This window comes from Ostrea edulis, chromosome 6 (genome assembly GCF_947568905.1).
Source record: "Ostrea edulis chromosome 6, xbOstEdul1.1, whole genome shotgun sequence".
In the NCBI taxonomy this organism is placed as follows: domain Eukaryota; kingdom Metazoa; phylum Mollusca; class Bivalvia; order Ostreida; family Ostreidae; genus Ostrea; species Ostrea edulis.
Window position 1 is genome coordinate 9,393,252 of NC_079169.1, and position 13,214 is coordinate 9,406,465.

At 36.2% G+C, this 13,214-nt stretch overlaps 1 protein-coding gene across 1 annotated transcript; it reads left to right on the top strand.

The window, feature by feature from the left end:
- The first annotated feature begins 6,069 nt into the window (after positions 1-6,069).
- Positions 6,070-13,176, top strand: LOC125646470 (uncharacterized). The gene is made up of 4 exons (XM_048872790.2): positions 6,070-6,994; positions 8,333-8,553; positions 8,659-8,835; positions 11,808-13,176. Exons 1-4 carry the CDS (start codon positions 6,843-6,845, stop codon positions 12,089-12,091), a joined length of 834 nt encoding a protein of 277 aa, XP_048728747.1. The 5' UTR covers positions 6,070-6,842; the 3' UTR covers positions 12,092-13,176.
- Positions 13,177-13,214: the final 38 nt, after the last annotated feature.

The following is a 13,214-nucleotide window of genomic DNA, read 5'->3' on the forward strand; positions in this document are numbered from 1 at the left end:
TTAGCTCATTTTTGTTAATTTGGCGTGCCATACATATCCGTATACTCTGGTTGAGCCATTGCTTTGCCTTTAATTAGCAAGTTGCCGATCAAGTCTGAATTTCGTGTCGGTATGTTGATTTTTCACTAAGTTATGGCCCTTGGGCTTACAAAAATAACGTGGATTATCAGTTTCTGGACCTTTTTTTTTTTTTTTTTTGGTTGTGCTTACAGATATTCTTTTGATATTTGGTACATTGCTTTGCCATAACAGATCAATTTTGAATTTTTCCTGGTCTAGCCTTTGTACCTGAATAGTAGCCGATTTCCTGATTCCCCAATTTTCCCCTTTACCATAACCTACATACATGTAATGACCATCAAATTTTGTTGCAGTCCAATCAATTTTGCGACCGGTAGGAGACTATGTGGGTACAGATATTGCCCTGAAATTTAGTCACAGGTTTCCTCTCGGTGGAAAACAAGTTCAGTTTGCATTCCAGGTGGATTAGTCTGTCCTTGACCTACTTTCGAGCTTAAAATTGGTCAAACAGTTTTCCGGGCTTTTTTTTCATTACGGATACAGTTATTAACCTGAAAGAACAAGGTACGATTGTGTACATAAAAAGGTCCAAAAATGTTCTCTCTATAAAATGTGTCTGGAATTAACCTTATTCAACATTTTAAGAAAGTAAAATATATGCCAGGTATACTATGTCAACAAAATCAGAACGATATTCCTAATTGGATAGCATTATGACATAATGAATAAGACATTTCCCGCCTTTTAAAAAAAAATAAGCCTGAAAACTGTCAAATGTCATACAGATTATTGCCCAGGAAAAGATGTGTCCATTTGTCGAGCAAAATGAAAATGATATATATTGTGTATTATTTTAAGATTTAAAAAAGCATACTTGAATATGAATTTGCTCGACACATGCGCTGTATGCTTTCTAAAAGGAAAACCACCTAAATTTGTGGATATTTTCATAGAAAATGGCATTTTTGCAATTTTAGCTCTCGTCACATGACACAAATCATTTTTCTGATCAAACTGAACGGATTTTGGGTTTGCTAAACTATTCATTATTTGAATGCCAGGGTTTGAGCTCCATGTGAAATCATTGATATTTTAGGCCAAATGACTTTAGAAACTGTACTTACTTCTGTAGTCACAGGCTTTCCCTTGAAAGAAAGTTCAGTTTGTATTTCAGCTTGATTGGTCCGCCTTTCACCTACTTTCGGGATAAAAGTAGGTCAAACAGTTTTCTGGGTTTTTTCGTTACGGATACAGATATTTCTCCGAAATTTAGTCACAAGCTTCCCCTCGGAGGAATACAATTGTAGTTAGCATTTCAGCTGGATTGGTACACGATGGCCTACTTTAGGGGTAGAAGTAGCTCAAACAGTTTTCCAGATTTTTTTCGGTATGGTCACATGCATTGCCCTGGAAATTTTTCACAACCTAACTCTCAGATAGATACACAATCAGTTCATATTTCAACTTCATTGGTGCACCACGACCTACTTTAGGTCTAAAAGTATATCATATAATTTCCTGGACGTTTTCTTTTCATAGCTCACATGTGAGATGGATTGGTGCACCATGACCCACTTTAAGCCTTTTCTATTCAGAATGTGTGTTGTATCAATTCAGAGTGCATGATATGCTTCCAGGTAGAATTTCACTGTCTGACGGACATTTGTGGTACCGTTTGCGGTACTCTTGTTCGGTGACGCTTTTCCATTTGTGAATAGTGTACAAATTTTTATAACAATATTGTGGGGTATCCAGTGTCCTTAAAACTTGTTTGTCCTCTTTACATTAATTGTAGTTACTAGAATTTGATTCACGGTTTATTTATAGTATTTATCATTCTTTTTGACAAAATACGTTTAATTAGTACACAATATAAATTTATTTCATATGATATGACAGTCTCGAGAACAATCAGAATGTTGTCTCGAGACTCTTAATCTCAGAGGACCTGTGGATTTCTTCAACTGGCAAGATTTTGATTATTTTCCGAGTAACTTTGTTTTGGTTATTTTGTATATTGCTGATATTTTGTGTATGTATTCTGTATGTCCCATTCTCGACTTTTGACGTCACCTTCTGTAGGTGAAATGTCACAAATTACGTTGCCGTCTGTAGGTGAAATGTCACAAATTACGTCACCGTCTGTAGGTGAAATGTCACAAATTACGTTACCATCTGTAGGTGAAATGTCACAAATTACGTTGCCGTCTGTAGGTGAAATGTCACAAATTACGTCACCGTCTGTAGGTGAAATGTCACAAATTACTTCATCGTCTGTAGGTGAAATGTCACAAATTACGTCACCGTCTGTAGGTGAAATGTCACAAATTACGTCACCATCTGTAGGTGAAATGTCACAAATTACGTCACCGTCTGTAGGTGAAATGTCACAAATTTAAACTGTTTACGGGTCTTAAAGCATACCTTCACTGCAATAAATACTTTGTTGACAATTTAGAATTTTTAAATTTGAATAGATTGTTAGACATCAACGTATTCTGCTGATTTAATCATTTTTCACAACATGTTGAATTGCAATTAAATTTAAACTTAATGATAGCAAAATATTTAATTTTAATTATTGCTCAATATTCACGAACATCAAAACGCTACAAATACCCTATAAAAGCATTGATCAGATAACAGAATACCACGTGAACAAAAATCATACAACAGACGAAGTCATAAATCTACCACGGATATTGCAAAGATCAAAGGAATGCCGCAGTCATTATTCTGGGATATACATCACACGTAGTAACTGATAACTGATAGAATTGATATTTATCTCGTGTTTTGCTAATACAACAATAAAGTTGATAACCGATGATTCAATTTCTATAATTATGAAAGGTGAAGACAACGAACAATGATCAATCTCATAACTCCTATAAGGAATTCGTAACAATTAATATATGTTGCAAAACAAATCTATGAATGATTGAAGAACGTTCTTCTTTCAACTTCCCATATTTATGCAGCAATATTCCATTATCACCTGCATACGGTGTTTATATCTCTCAACTGATTCGATACGCAAGAGCTTGTTCTGCTTATGGTCAGTTTTTAAATCGAAGCAGGCTATTGACAAACAAGTTTATGGTGCATATTGGGAATCTTGATAAGAAATAATAAAGATATTAAAGATACAGACTATCCCAATATGCTGACGACACCTCTATAATTTCAGATGGGTCACCGGAATCCATGGATGGTATCTTAAGAGAGCTAGATTGTTTTGCAAAAAATTCTGGATTAAAAATAAACTTTTCAAAAACAAACATGGCGTGGATAGGGTGCAATTTTTTTTTTCAAAAGATGTATTCCATCACTCTAGATGGAAATTAAACTGGAACAATACAAACTTTGAAATGCTAGAAATTAAATTTTCTGTAAACCTCTGGGAAATGATTGATAATAATTACGTTCCAAAGCTATCAACCATTCAAAAATTAATAGATCAGTGGAAAAGAAGGAAACTAACACCACTTGGCAGATTATCAATTAATTAAATCATTACTTATCACTAAACTTAACCATTTAATACTAACCTTACCCAACCCTTGGCAGGAATATTTTCCCCCTAAAAATTGAGATTGAGCTGTATAAATTTCTTTGAGGGGGGATAGTACACATAGAATTAAGAAAAATACGGTTGTCCAGGATTATAGATTTGGGGGTTTAAAAATGACTGATTATACCCCTGGTACTGAGTTCATAGTAGCCTTAAAATCATCATGGATTAACGACTAGTTCATGCTGATACCAAATGGATAAAACTTTCTAGAGTCAACTCTTCAAATGAAAGTAATAAAATTACTGCAAAAAGGGTCTGACTTCATTTTAAATATATCAGAGAGAATAAATAATATGTTTGGAAATATGTTTTCTTAAGTTGGGTAAAAATATCAACAGTCAGATTGACTCATATATTTTAAATGAACACATATGGTTTAATCCAAAAGTAAAAATAGATAATGCATTTGTCTTCTTAAAACATTATTACAACTCAGGATTTAATGTACACAGTATACATGATGTTAATGAGTTCGTATTTCAAAATGAATATGTCGTGTGAAAATATCAATGTAACCTATTTCTCATATGTATGCAACAGTGATGTAATAATAAAAAAAAAATGAAAAAAGAAAAGAATAAGAAAAAGTTGATGGTGCAGGGGGTCGTTTTAACGATCTAGTTTGCCAATACAACCTATCATTGGGTCAAATGCTGTCGGACGTGTTTCATACCGATTGTTAGGCCGTTCTTGGCACACTGATTTTGACTACGGATAACTCCGTTTACCTGATCAAGATATAGGGCTCACGGCGGGTGTGACCGGTCAACAGGGGATGCTTACTCATTCTCGGCACGTGATACCACCTCTGGTATATCTAGGGGTCCGTGTTTGCCCAACTCTCTATTTCGTACTGCGTTTTGGAGTTATGAGATTGATCACTTGTTCGTTATCTTCACCTTTCATCTGAAAGTCAGTCACATGTATAATGTATTTCTGTATCTAGTATGGAGTTTGACTTGGTTAGTTTAATTCCCTGTTGTCACTAGTTTTTTTAAGATTGTGTTCGAATTTGAACCATTTTCTTTAGATTCATGTCATGGAACCGAAGTAAGAGGACTATGCTATTGGATTATCCATGACAACCTACCATTCTATCACGCAAATTCAAGGTGCAAGGAAAACAACGGAACTTTAGCTGAAATCCCAGACGCTGAAAGCAACATAATTATTTCAACAAACTTGTGAGTAACTGCTGACGTTTGGATGGGTTATCGATTGGTATTCAATTCTGCTGAATATTTTATATATAAATATACATGTATATGAGAAGACAACCATTTTTCTCAATTCAGTAAATATATCAGTGTATCATTTTTGTTTACAATGTAGATTATTGATATTTTTCATATATATATATATATAACGTCACGTGGATGACGTCATAATGGAACTTGTTTACATTGTTTAAAAATCTACTGACGAGCCCGCAAGGCGAAAGCGCTATAGATAAAAGTTTGAGCATTGGATTTTATTTTTTGATTATCTATATATATATATATATATGTGTGTGTGTGTGTGTGTGTGTGTGTGTGTGTGTGTGTGTGTGTGTGTGTGTGTGTGTGTGTGTGTGTGTGTGTGTATCTTTGTGTGTATGTGTTTACTCATAAATTCAAATAATTCTCCATTGTATAAATCTGGATTGAAACATTCAGATGAAATTTTGTAAGTGGTTAATATCCATCAACTTATAAAGTCAACGGGCAATAACATAAATGGAAACACGCAGGCCGAAATATATCAAATTCATTATTGGTTTAATATTGATCAGCGTGTACACGTAAAATCAAATGATAAATAATAACATAATCCTGGACTGATCACTACAAGTTCTATATTGAACATAATTTCTACCCCTTCGGGTATTTTGAAAAACAGTGAAGAAACCAGTAAATATTATAGGACAAAATATTGATTGTAATATGTAAAAAAAAAAAAAAAAAAAAAAATTCATAGCTTTATTATTAACATTTTCAGTATGAAAGATAAGCACATAAATAAATCATAAAAAAGAAGAGGAAATTAATAGTACATAAAAATGCATTAATGTTAGATAAATGCAGATATTCATTTCAGAACCAACAAATCAAATTCAACATGGATAGGACTGCATTATGATAAAGGACGTTGGGTGAATATGAACGGTGTGAAACCAAGCTACACCTCTTGGAAACAGAACTTGTACGAGGTGGCTGACTTAACAAACAATACTCACTGCGTGGCAATCAATTCAAAAGTACGAATGCATGCCATCCAGTGTAAATGGAATTTAAACTTTCTCTGTTCTTTTCAAACAACAGGTAAGATGGAATGGGTGGTAATGGAGTCTGTTAATTTCATTAATTAATATTACACAATGATTTAATTAAGGGTCATCGATTTGAAGAGACAGCCATGGCTGCTGATAAGTACCGAAATGATAAAATCATTCATGCAGCTTTACATCACATGAAGATTACCGCTGATATATTAAAATCCATGCATCGCACATCTTTCTCTTTATGATGAAACGATGCTGAAATAGTATTGTATGTAAATAAACAAAGTCAATGCGGACAAATGTAACAGTTACATATTGGTGATCACAAGTCACCCTGTCCACCCCGAAATTTGATTTTCTTCATTTTCATCATATTTATACATTTTCTATTCATTGTAACCGTGCTTCAGAATCAAAATGTTATTCACTATTTGGGAGCTAAGAACGTTGTAAGGACGTCGAACCCAATTCGAATTTAACCCCTACGCAAACATCTGCGTATACAATTGACATATACTGTGATAAATTCAATTTCTTTTCATTTTATAAGATATAATAAACAGGTGTGTATATACATCAACTCTTAAAAAAATACCCCCTATTTACTTAATGGTAGATCTAGGGAGGGGGGTCTTTAATTGGTCACGGGGCTTACCCCATTCCCCTTTGGTTGAATATTTTTTTATAGAAGGGTCCTCTTTGCCGTTTGCCCCCCCCCCCCTTTTGGGGTGAAAAAGATACAAACCTGGGTCACAACTCTCTTTTAAATTGTACATCAAAGTTTGAGTGATATTTCTATTGAAGAATGGATTTTCAAGGTCGTCTTCTCAGAACTAGGACCACAAGAAACAATTTGAAGTAATATTTCTCTTATAACTATACAAAGATGATCATCTGACTTCTTTTGTCCTTCTTGTTGGTGCCATACATGTGTAACGTAAATCGCAAGATCATAAAATTATTTCAGAAAATTGTTCAGACTTTATGACTCATTTTGGAGATAGTTGTTTTTGGAAGAGCAACACTTCGTTAGAATTTTGGAAAGCAGAGCAGATTTGTCAAAAAGATGGGGGACATTTAGCTTCGATACCAGATTCCACGACATTGTCATTTATACAACATGAATTTTTATCCGGGTATGCATTGCAATCTAGTCAACTAAGTCGATCCATTGCACTCTGTTGAATGGCTAAACAATTTTTTATCACGCCTCAGGCAAAATTGTTGAAATATAATTGGTCAGATGTTGGTCACATGACGCCGTGAAAAAACAAGAGGCCCATGGGCCACATCGCTCACCTGAGTCACTTATGCCCATATCTGAAGACTTTCCATATATATTTGCATGTAAAACCTTAGTCCCTATTGTGACCCCAACCTAACCCTGGAGGCCATGGTTTTTACAAACTTGAATCTGCACTATGTCAGAAAGCTTTCATGTAAATGTCAACTTCTTTGGCCCAATGGTTCTTGGGAAGAAGATTTTTAAAGATGTTCCCTATATATTTGTATGTAAAACTTTCATCACCTATTGTGACCCCAACCTAACCCTGGGGGACATGATTTGAACAAATCTGAATCAACACTGTGTCAGAGAGCTTTTATGTAAATCTCAGCTCTTCTGGCTCATTGATTCTTGAGAAGAAGATGTTTAAAGATTTTTTTTATCCCTCCTTGTGGCCCCATCCTACCCCCGGGGCCATGATTTGAACAAACTTGAATCTGCACGATGCCAAAAAGCTTTCAAGTAAATATCAGCAATTCTGGCTCAGTGGTTCTTGAGAAGAAGATTTTTAAAGATTGTCCCTATATATTTGTATGCAAATTTTGATCCCCTATTGTGGCCCTATCATATCTCCGGGGCCATGATTTGAACAAACTTGAATCTGCACTATGTCAGGAAGATTTCATGTAAATGTCAGCTCTTCTGGCCCAGTGGTTCTTGAGAAGAAGATTTTTAAATGACCCCACCCTATTTTTGCATTTTTGTGATTATCTCCCCTTTGAAATGGACATGGTCCTTCATTTGAACAAACTTGAAAGCTCCTCACCAAAGGATGCTTTTGGCCAAGTTTGGTTGAAATTGGCCTAGTGGTTCTGGAGAAGAAGTCGGAAAATGTAAAAAGTTTACAGACAGACGATGGACAACAGGCGATCAGAAAAGCTCACTGGAGTTTTCAGCCCAGGTGAGCTAAAAACCCGTATCATGTGAGAAAAAATCCGTATTAAGCAAGTAATTTCTTGTCGGGTTCGACTTGCAGCCGTGACAAAATTGGCGAAGCGATAAGTTGTATGATATAGACTCCCACATATACAGTTAGAGGTCTTCGACGTGATAGATTCATTACACAGTTACATGTAGTTAGTAACCCGATACTCGGCTTCGCCTCGCCCGATACGGGTTTTCTTTTCACACCATGTATTTTTCCGTATCAGGTCACTAACTAACTATGTAACTAATAATATCTTTTCAGGGTTCCTACAGGAAACAAATGGTGGATTGGGATTCAGTATATTAAACTAAATGGAACGTATGTAAACATGTTCAATGAGACTCAAATTTTTACTCAGTGGGACGCGAACGAGCCATACGTCTCTATCTTCTACATTTATGTATGTGCTGCCACAGCAAATTTTGAATGGTTTACATCGCCCTGCAAGTCCAAGTATCCGGCCATTTGCTCCAGACGAACAGGTAAATTATATACATATAGTATCCTGAAAATAACCCCGCATTATGTTCAAGTAATTTTCTACTTTCAGTGTTATTCTTAGTGGTCTTATTTTTGTTTGTGTGTAGCTTGTAGAGGATCAGAGCTACCAATGAACAGGTCCACTCAGCTCATGCAGCTGTTTAACGTCGATGTAACTGAAATGATATTTGAATTTGAAGCGGAAGTGAATTTGAGATATGGTAAACTCATGGTTAAAATGCATTGTGGGAGTACTGGACACTGGGAATCAGATAGACGTAGACGTGAGTTTTCCATTCATCATTTTATTCCAATATTTCGTAATGTGTTTGCTAGATAAATTTAACCTTTCTTTGGATGAATATGATATCCAATTTGGTAAATAGAAAGGGGGTATTTTCATCTTATATTCTTTTTACAAATACTGTGGTAGATATTCAGTATTCAATAACATGCTCTGCGGCAAGCACATTGACAAATGCAACAGTCAAGTTACAAGCACCTATCCTCAAACTGGGCATACCATTCACTTCATGTGGTCTATAAATAGATTGCAGTCAACTGAATCATTCTTTAACTTTGAAGGCAAATAACTGGGTTTTTTGTTTTTTTTTGCTGCGAATATGAATTTGCATTCATTCCAAAGTTTAAAGCAAACGCATGTGTCTACCCAGACAGTTACGGACAGAACGCATGTGTCTACACAGACAGACACGGACAGAACACTTGTGTCTACCCAGACAGACACGGACAGAACACTTAAGAAATGAACATCACTTTTGAGCTGTTCATGGTCAGTATGAACAGATTTGGATTTGAGGCAAATTTTGTGAATTGCGCTAGCGATTCACAGAGAATTTGCCTCAAATCCAAATCCGTTCATATTGACCATGAACAGCTATAAAGTGCTGTTCATTTCTTATATTTATATTCATTTACTAAATCACCGTTTGTTTACATTGCTTCTATTTTGTTGCATAAAACGAACTCTTAGCCTCTGTCACAGTAGTATTGTGATGTACGGCAACACATAGACATGACGTCATACTTCGTCTCACCCTGCCTTTTATCAACATTGCACGGTGCACAGCATTTTGGAGCTAGGAGACCGCAAGATTGGGATGATAATCTACGTAAGTTCACAATCTTAATCCGAGGTGTGACTTGCGAGATCTTTGTAACACATGTTGTATTTTTTCAAATCATTACGCTCTCTCAGTCGCGTGCTTTAAGCTAGTTCATAATCTGTTCACAGTCAATATGAACGGATTGTGTCGCATGCTGAAATTGGTTGGTTCATAGAGGAAAATGCGATTTGTAATATAAATATATGTGTCTACCCAGACAGACACGTACAGAATGCATGTGTCTACCCAGACAGACACGAACAGAACACATGTGTCTACCCAGACAGACACGGACAGAACACATGTGTCTACCCAGACAGACACGTACAGAATGCATTTGTCTACCCAGACAGACACGGACAGAACACATGTGTCTACCCAGACAGACACGGACAGAACACTTGTGTCTACCCAGGCAGACACGAACAGAACACATGTGTCTACCCAGACAGACACGGACAGAACGCATGTGTCTACCCAGACAGACACGGACAGAACACATGTGTCTACCCAGACAGACACGGACAGAACACTTGTGTCTACCCAGACAGACACGGACAGAACACATGTGTCTACACAGACAGTTACGAACAGAACACATATGTCTACACAGACAGACACGGACAGAACACATGTGTCTACCCAGACAGACACGGACAGAACACATGTGTCTACCCAGACAGACAGAACTCTCAGGCTCAGCGAAAACGGGGATTTCATAATTATAGAGTCTCTCAATTACCGCTACGGGACTTCTCAAGACAAGTCTTTATGACCTACGAATGACCCATTCATAACTGTTTGAGCGTCAACAGTGAAACTTGGTATGAAGACTCCCTAATGGTAAATTAATTCCTGTTGTATATTAGTTCAGAAAGTAAAGAGCACTGCCACTATCTCAGTATTAGACTATATAGTAAGAAATGCGTTTGGTATGATGGAAGTAGCAAGAGAATTTTCGCTTGATCTAATGAAAACTACAGTTCCTATTGATTGAATATTTTTTTCATGTCGAAACTTGTTGATGTCATTATTAAAAGTTGCACAGGATTCTTGTACGAAGGTGTTGACAGAGGTATAAGGAATGATAGTACCAAACCCCCGTATGCGTAACCCGGACGGAGTTTACCCAAGATTGAGCGGAGGTATAAATGTCTAGGTGTTGCGTGATTGGCTAATATCAAGAGTGAAATTATTTGGAATTGAAAGAAATATTACAGAGGTTCAAATTAATTGTGAGGATGAAAAATTATCGCACAAAATCGAGAAATGACTGAGGAAATTACCATGGTAGGGGTGTGCTTAAAATGAAGTGTGTAATTTACTGCAGATGGCTATGTGTTGTAAAAAAAAAAAGTACAAATATGGCCTATAAAAGGCACGGGACCCTATATATTTTTTGTCATTTTTTATCAACACTTGGAATGAACTTTGAAATGTTTGCGGTCATTTGTTTAAAATCGATATAGTTAATTAGTGAGAGGGCCAAAGGTTAACATTGAGGTCTATGGGAAATGAATTGGTACTCTTTTCCCATAAGTGAAGCCAATCTCTACCCAGAGTTGTCGTTCCTTGCTCTTCCATACACCGTCCATCATCAGTATGTGCGAGTGTAAGGAACGATTACTTTGGGTAGAGATTGAAGTGAAGCTTGTGTAACGCGCCCTCTGGTGCAAGAATGTATCAATGGTACTTGTATATCAACTCATTCAAAGACTTAAATATGAATGAATATTGACTTATCTAAAGATTTATTTATATATCGCATACAGCCTATCTAAAGATTTATCTCCCATTGGTGTATCGGCTTACATATTTCATGACCGGGGGTCGTGAATTCGAGCCCAACTTGTTTCTTGGTCGCATCCAGCCTAAGACGTAAAAAAACAAAACAAAAAAACGTAATGATTGCTCCTTCGCTGAACACTCGCCAGGAAGAAGTACGAGTCGTGGATCTTGTGGATGAGGCCCCTTGTCATAACAGGTGTTGGAATATTTGAAGAACACTCACTAATATCGCTCTGTTTGTGAAGCTTCACCTAGAGGTGGTGAAGTTCGAAGGGACGTAAAAAACAAAACTAACAATGGTCTAACGATAGCTTATTGTTAATGTTTACTTCTATTTTTAGACTGCCTGTGTCCTTGCAGCAGACTCCATGTTAGTACCAACAATATCTCGGTCGAAAGGAAGATTTTGAAAATCAAACAGGAGTTAAAGCTGAATAAAATCCAGCTGTCCAAAACCAAGCGACAGAAAATCTCCAGCAGTGACAGCCGGCCCTCGGCCTTCGCCCTCGGTAGTGTGCTGGGAGTTGGGATTATCATTACATTCTTCCTCACAATAATGATATGCGATCTACCCTCATTACATCGGCAAATCAATTCGCGACATCGTATAAATATATGTCGGTGATTCTATAGTTTAACACCTAAACAGTTTTCTTTTGTATTAGTTATATTAGCCATAACTCATAGGATTTATGAGATTGGTCACTGTTTGTTATCTTCACCTTTCATATTTTAATGTTTATACAATTTACCATGTTACGTACGATCCCGTATCTTAAAATAGAAGTGTGAAACATAAAAAGAAACAGAAGGTAAATACACGAATTTAGTCGAAATATACGCCAGTTTCGAGATAAGAGCTCTCCTGTGTAGGAGGTACATTTAGTAGAATTTTGAGGGGCCTAAGTGGGACAGAGTGAACCTTCCGTCAGTGAGGAAGACGATAAAATGTATTAAAAGCGGCTTCTTTTTAAATATGTAAATAATGGAAACACAAAATACTATTGAAAGAAATGTTTTACTAAAGCAGAAACATAAAAACAATGTCATATTTGAGAGTAATATCCAGGATATGATACCTACGACCAATAAAATTACGTGATACAATAAGAATTCCATGTATCTAATTACTCCCTGAATACTTATCACTTACTTACTTTGTGTATCAGTTGAATTTGGGTGATGAAACAGCGTATGAGAGACTTAATGAGTACATTCACTTATGCAGTGATGAATATTCGTCCCACTCCCGCATGTAAACAAATTGTTTCGCGCCTTACTATGTACGAGAGTTCTTCAAAGGGAAATAACTCGAGCGTATCTCGAAACTGGCTTATTAAACCTATCCCTAGAAGGATGTTAAAAAAACAAACACACAAAGTAAACTGGTCCTAACTGAAACTTTAATTAATATCTTGAATAATGGACGTAAGGAGAAAAAAAGTTGTAAATCACGAAAGAAATGAATTCAAACCACTGCGCAACACGAACGCATTATTTGTACATGCCAACTTGATAAGCACTTTAATTCGTGGAACGGATCAGACATACATTTGAGAAAAATATTATTAATTTATTTGAGCATTGAATTATTATTTGAAAGATGTAGTCTCATAACACTGCAACGGTGTGTGCATACAAATTGAATAACGCGCTAACTATGAAAATTTGTTTGTACATACCATTGCATTTATGAGACTATATCTTTCGAAAAATAATTCATTGCTTATATTTACATTTTAAAAATC

What these genes read in the sequence shown, in the direction of transcription:
- LOC125646470 (XM_048872790.2), top strand. Translation starts at nt 6,843, where the DNA reads ATGACTCATTTTGGAGATAGTTGTTTTTGGAAGAGCAACACTTCGTTA. An exon ending in CAACATGAATTTTTATCCGG is followed by an intron (nt 6,995 to 8,332) that starts GTATGCATTGCA and finishes ATATCTTTTCAG; the next exon opens with GGTTCCTACAGGAAACAAAT. An exon ending in CATTTGCTCCAGACGAACAG is followed by an intron (nt 8,554 to 8,658) that starts GTAAATTATATA and finishes GTTTGTGTGTAG; the next exon opens with CTTGTAGAGGATCAGAGCTA.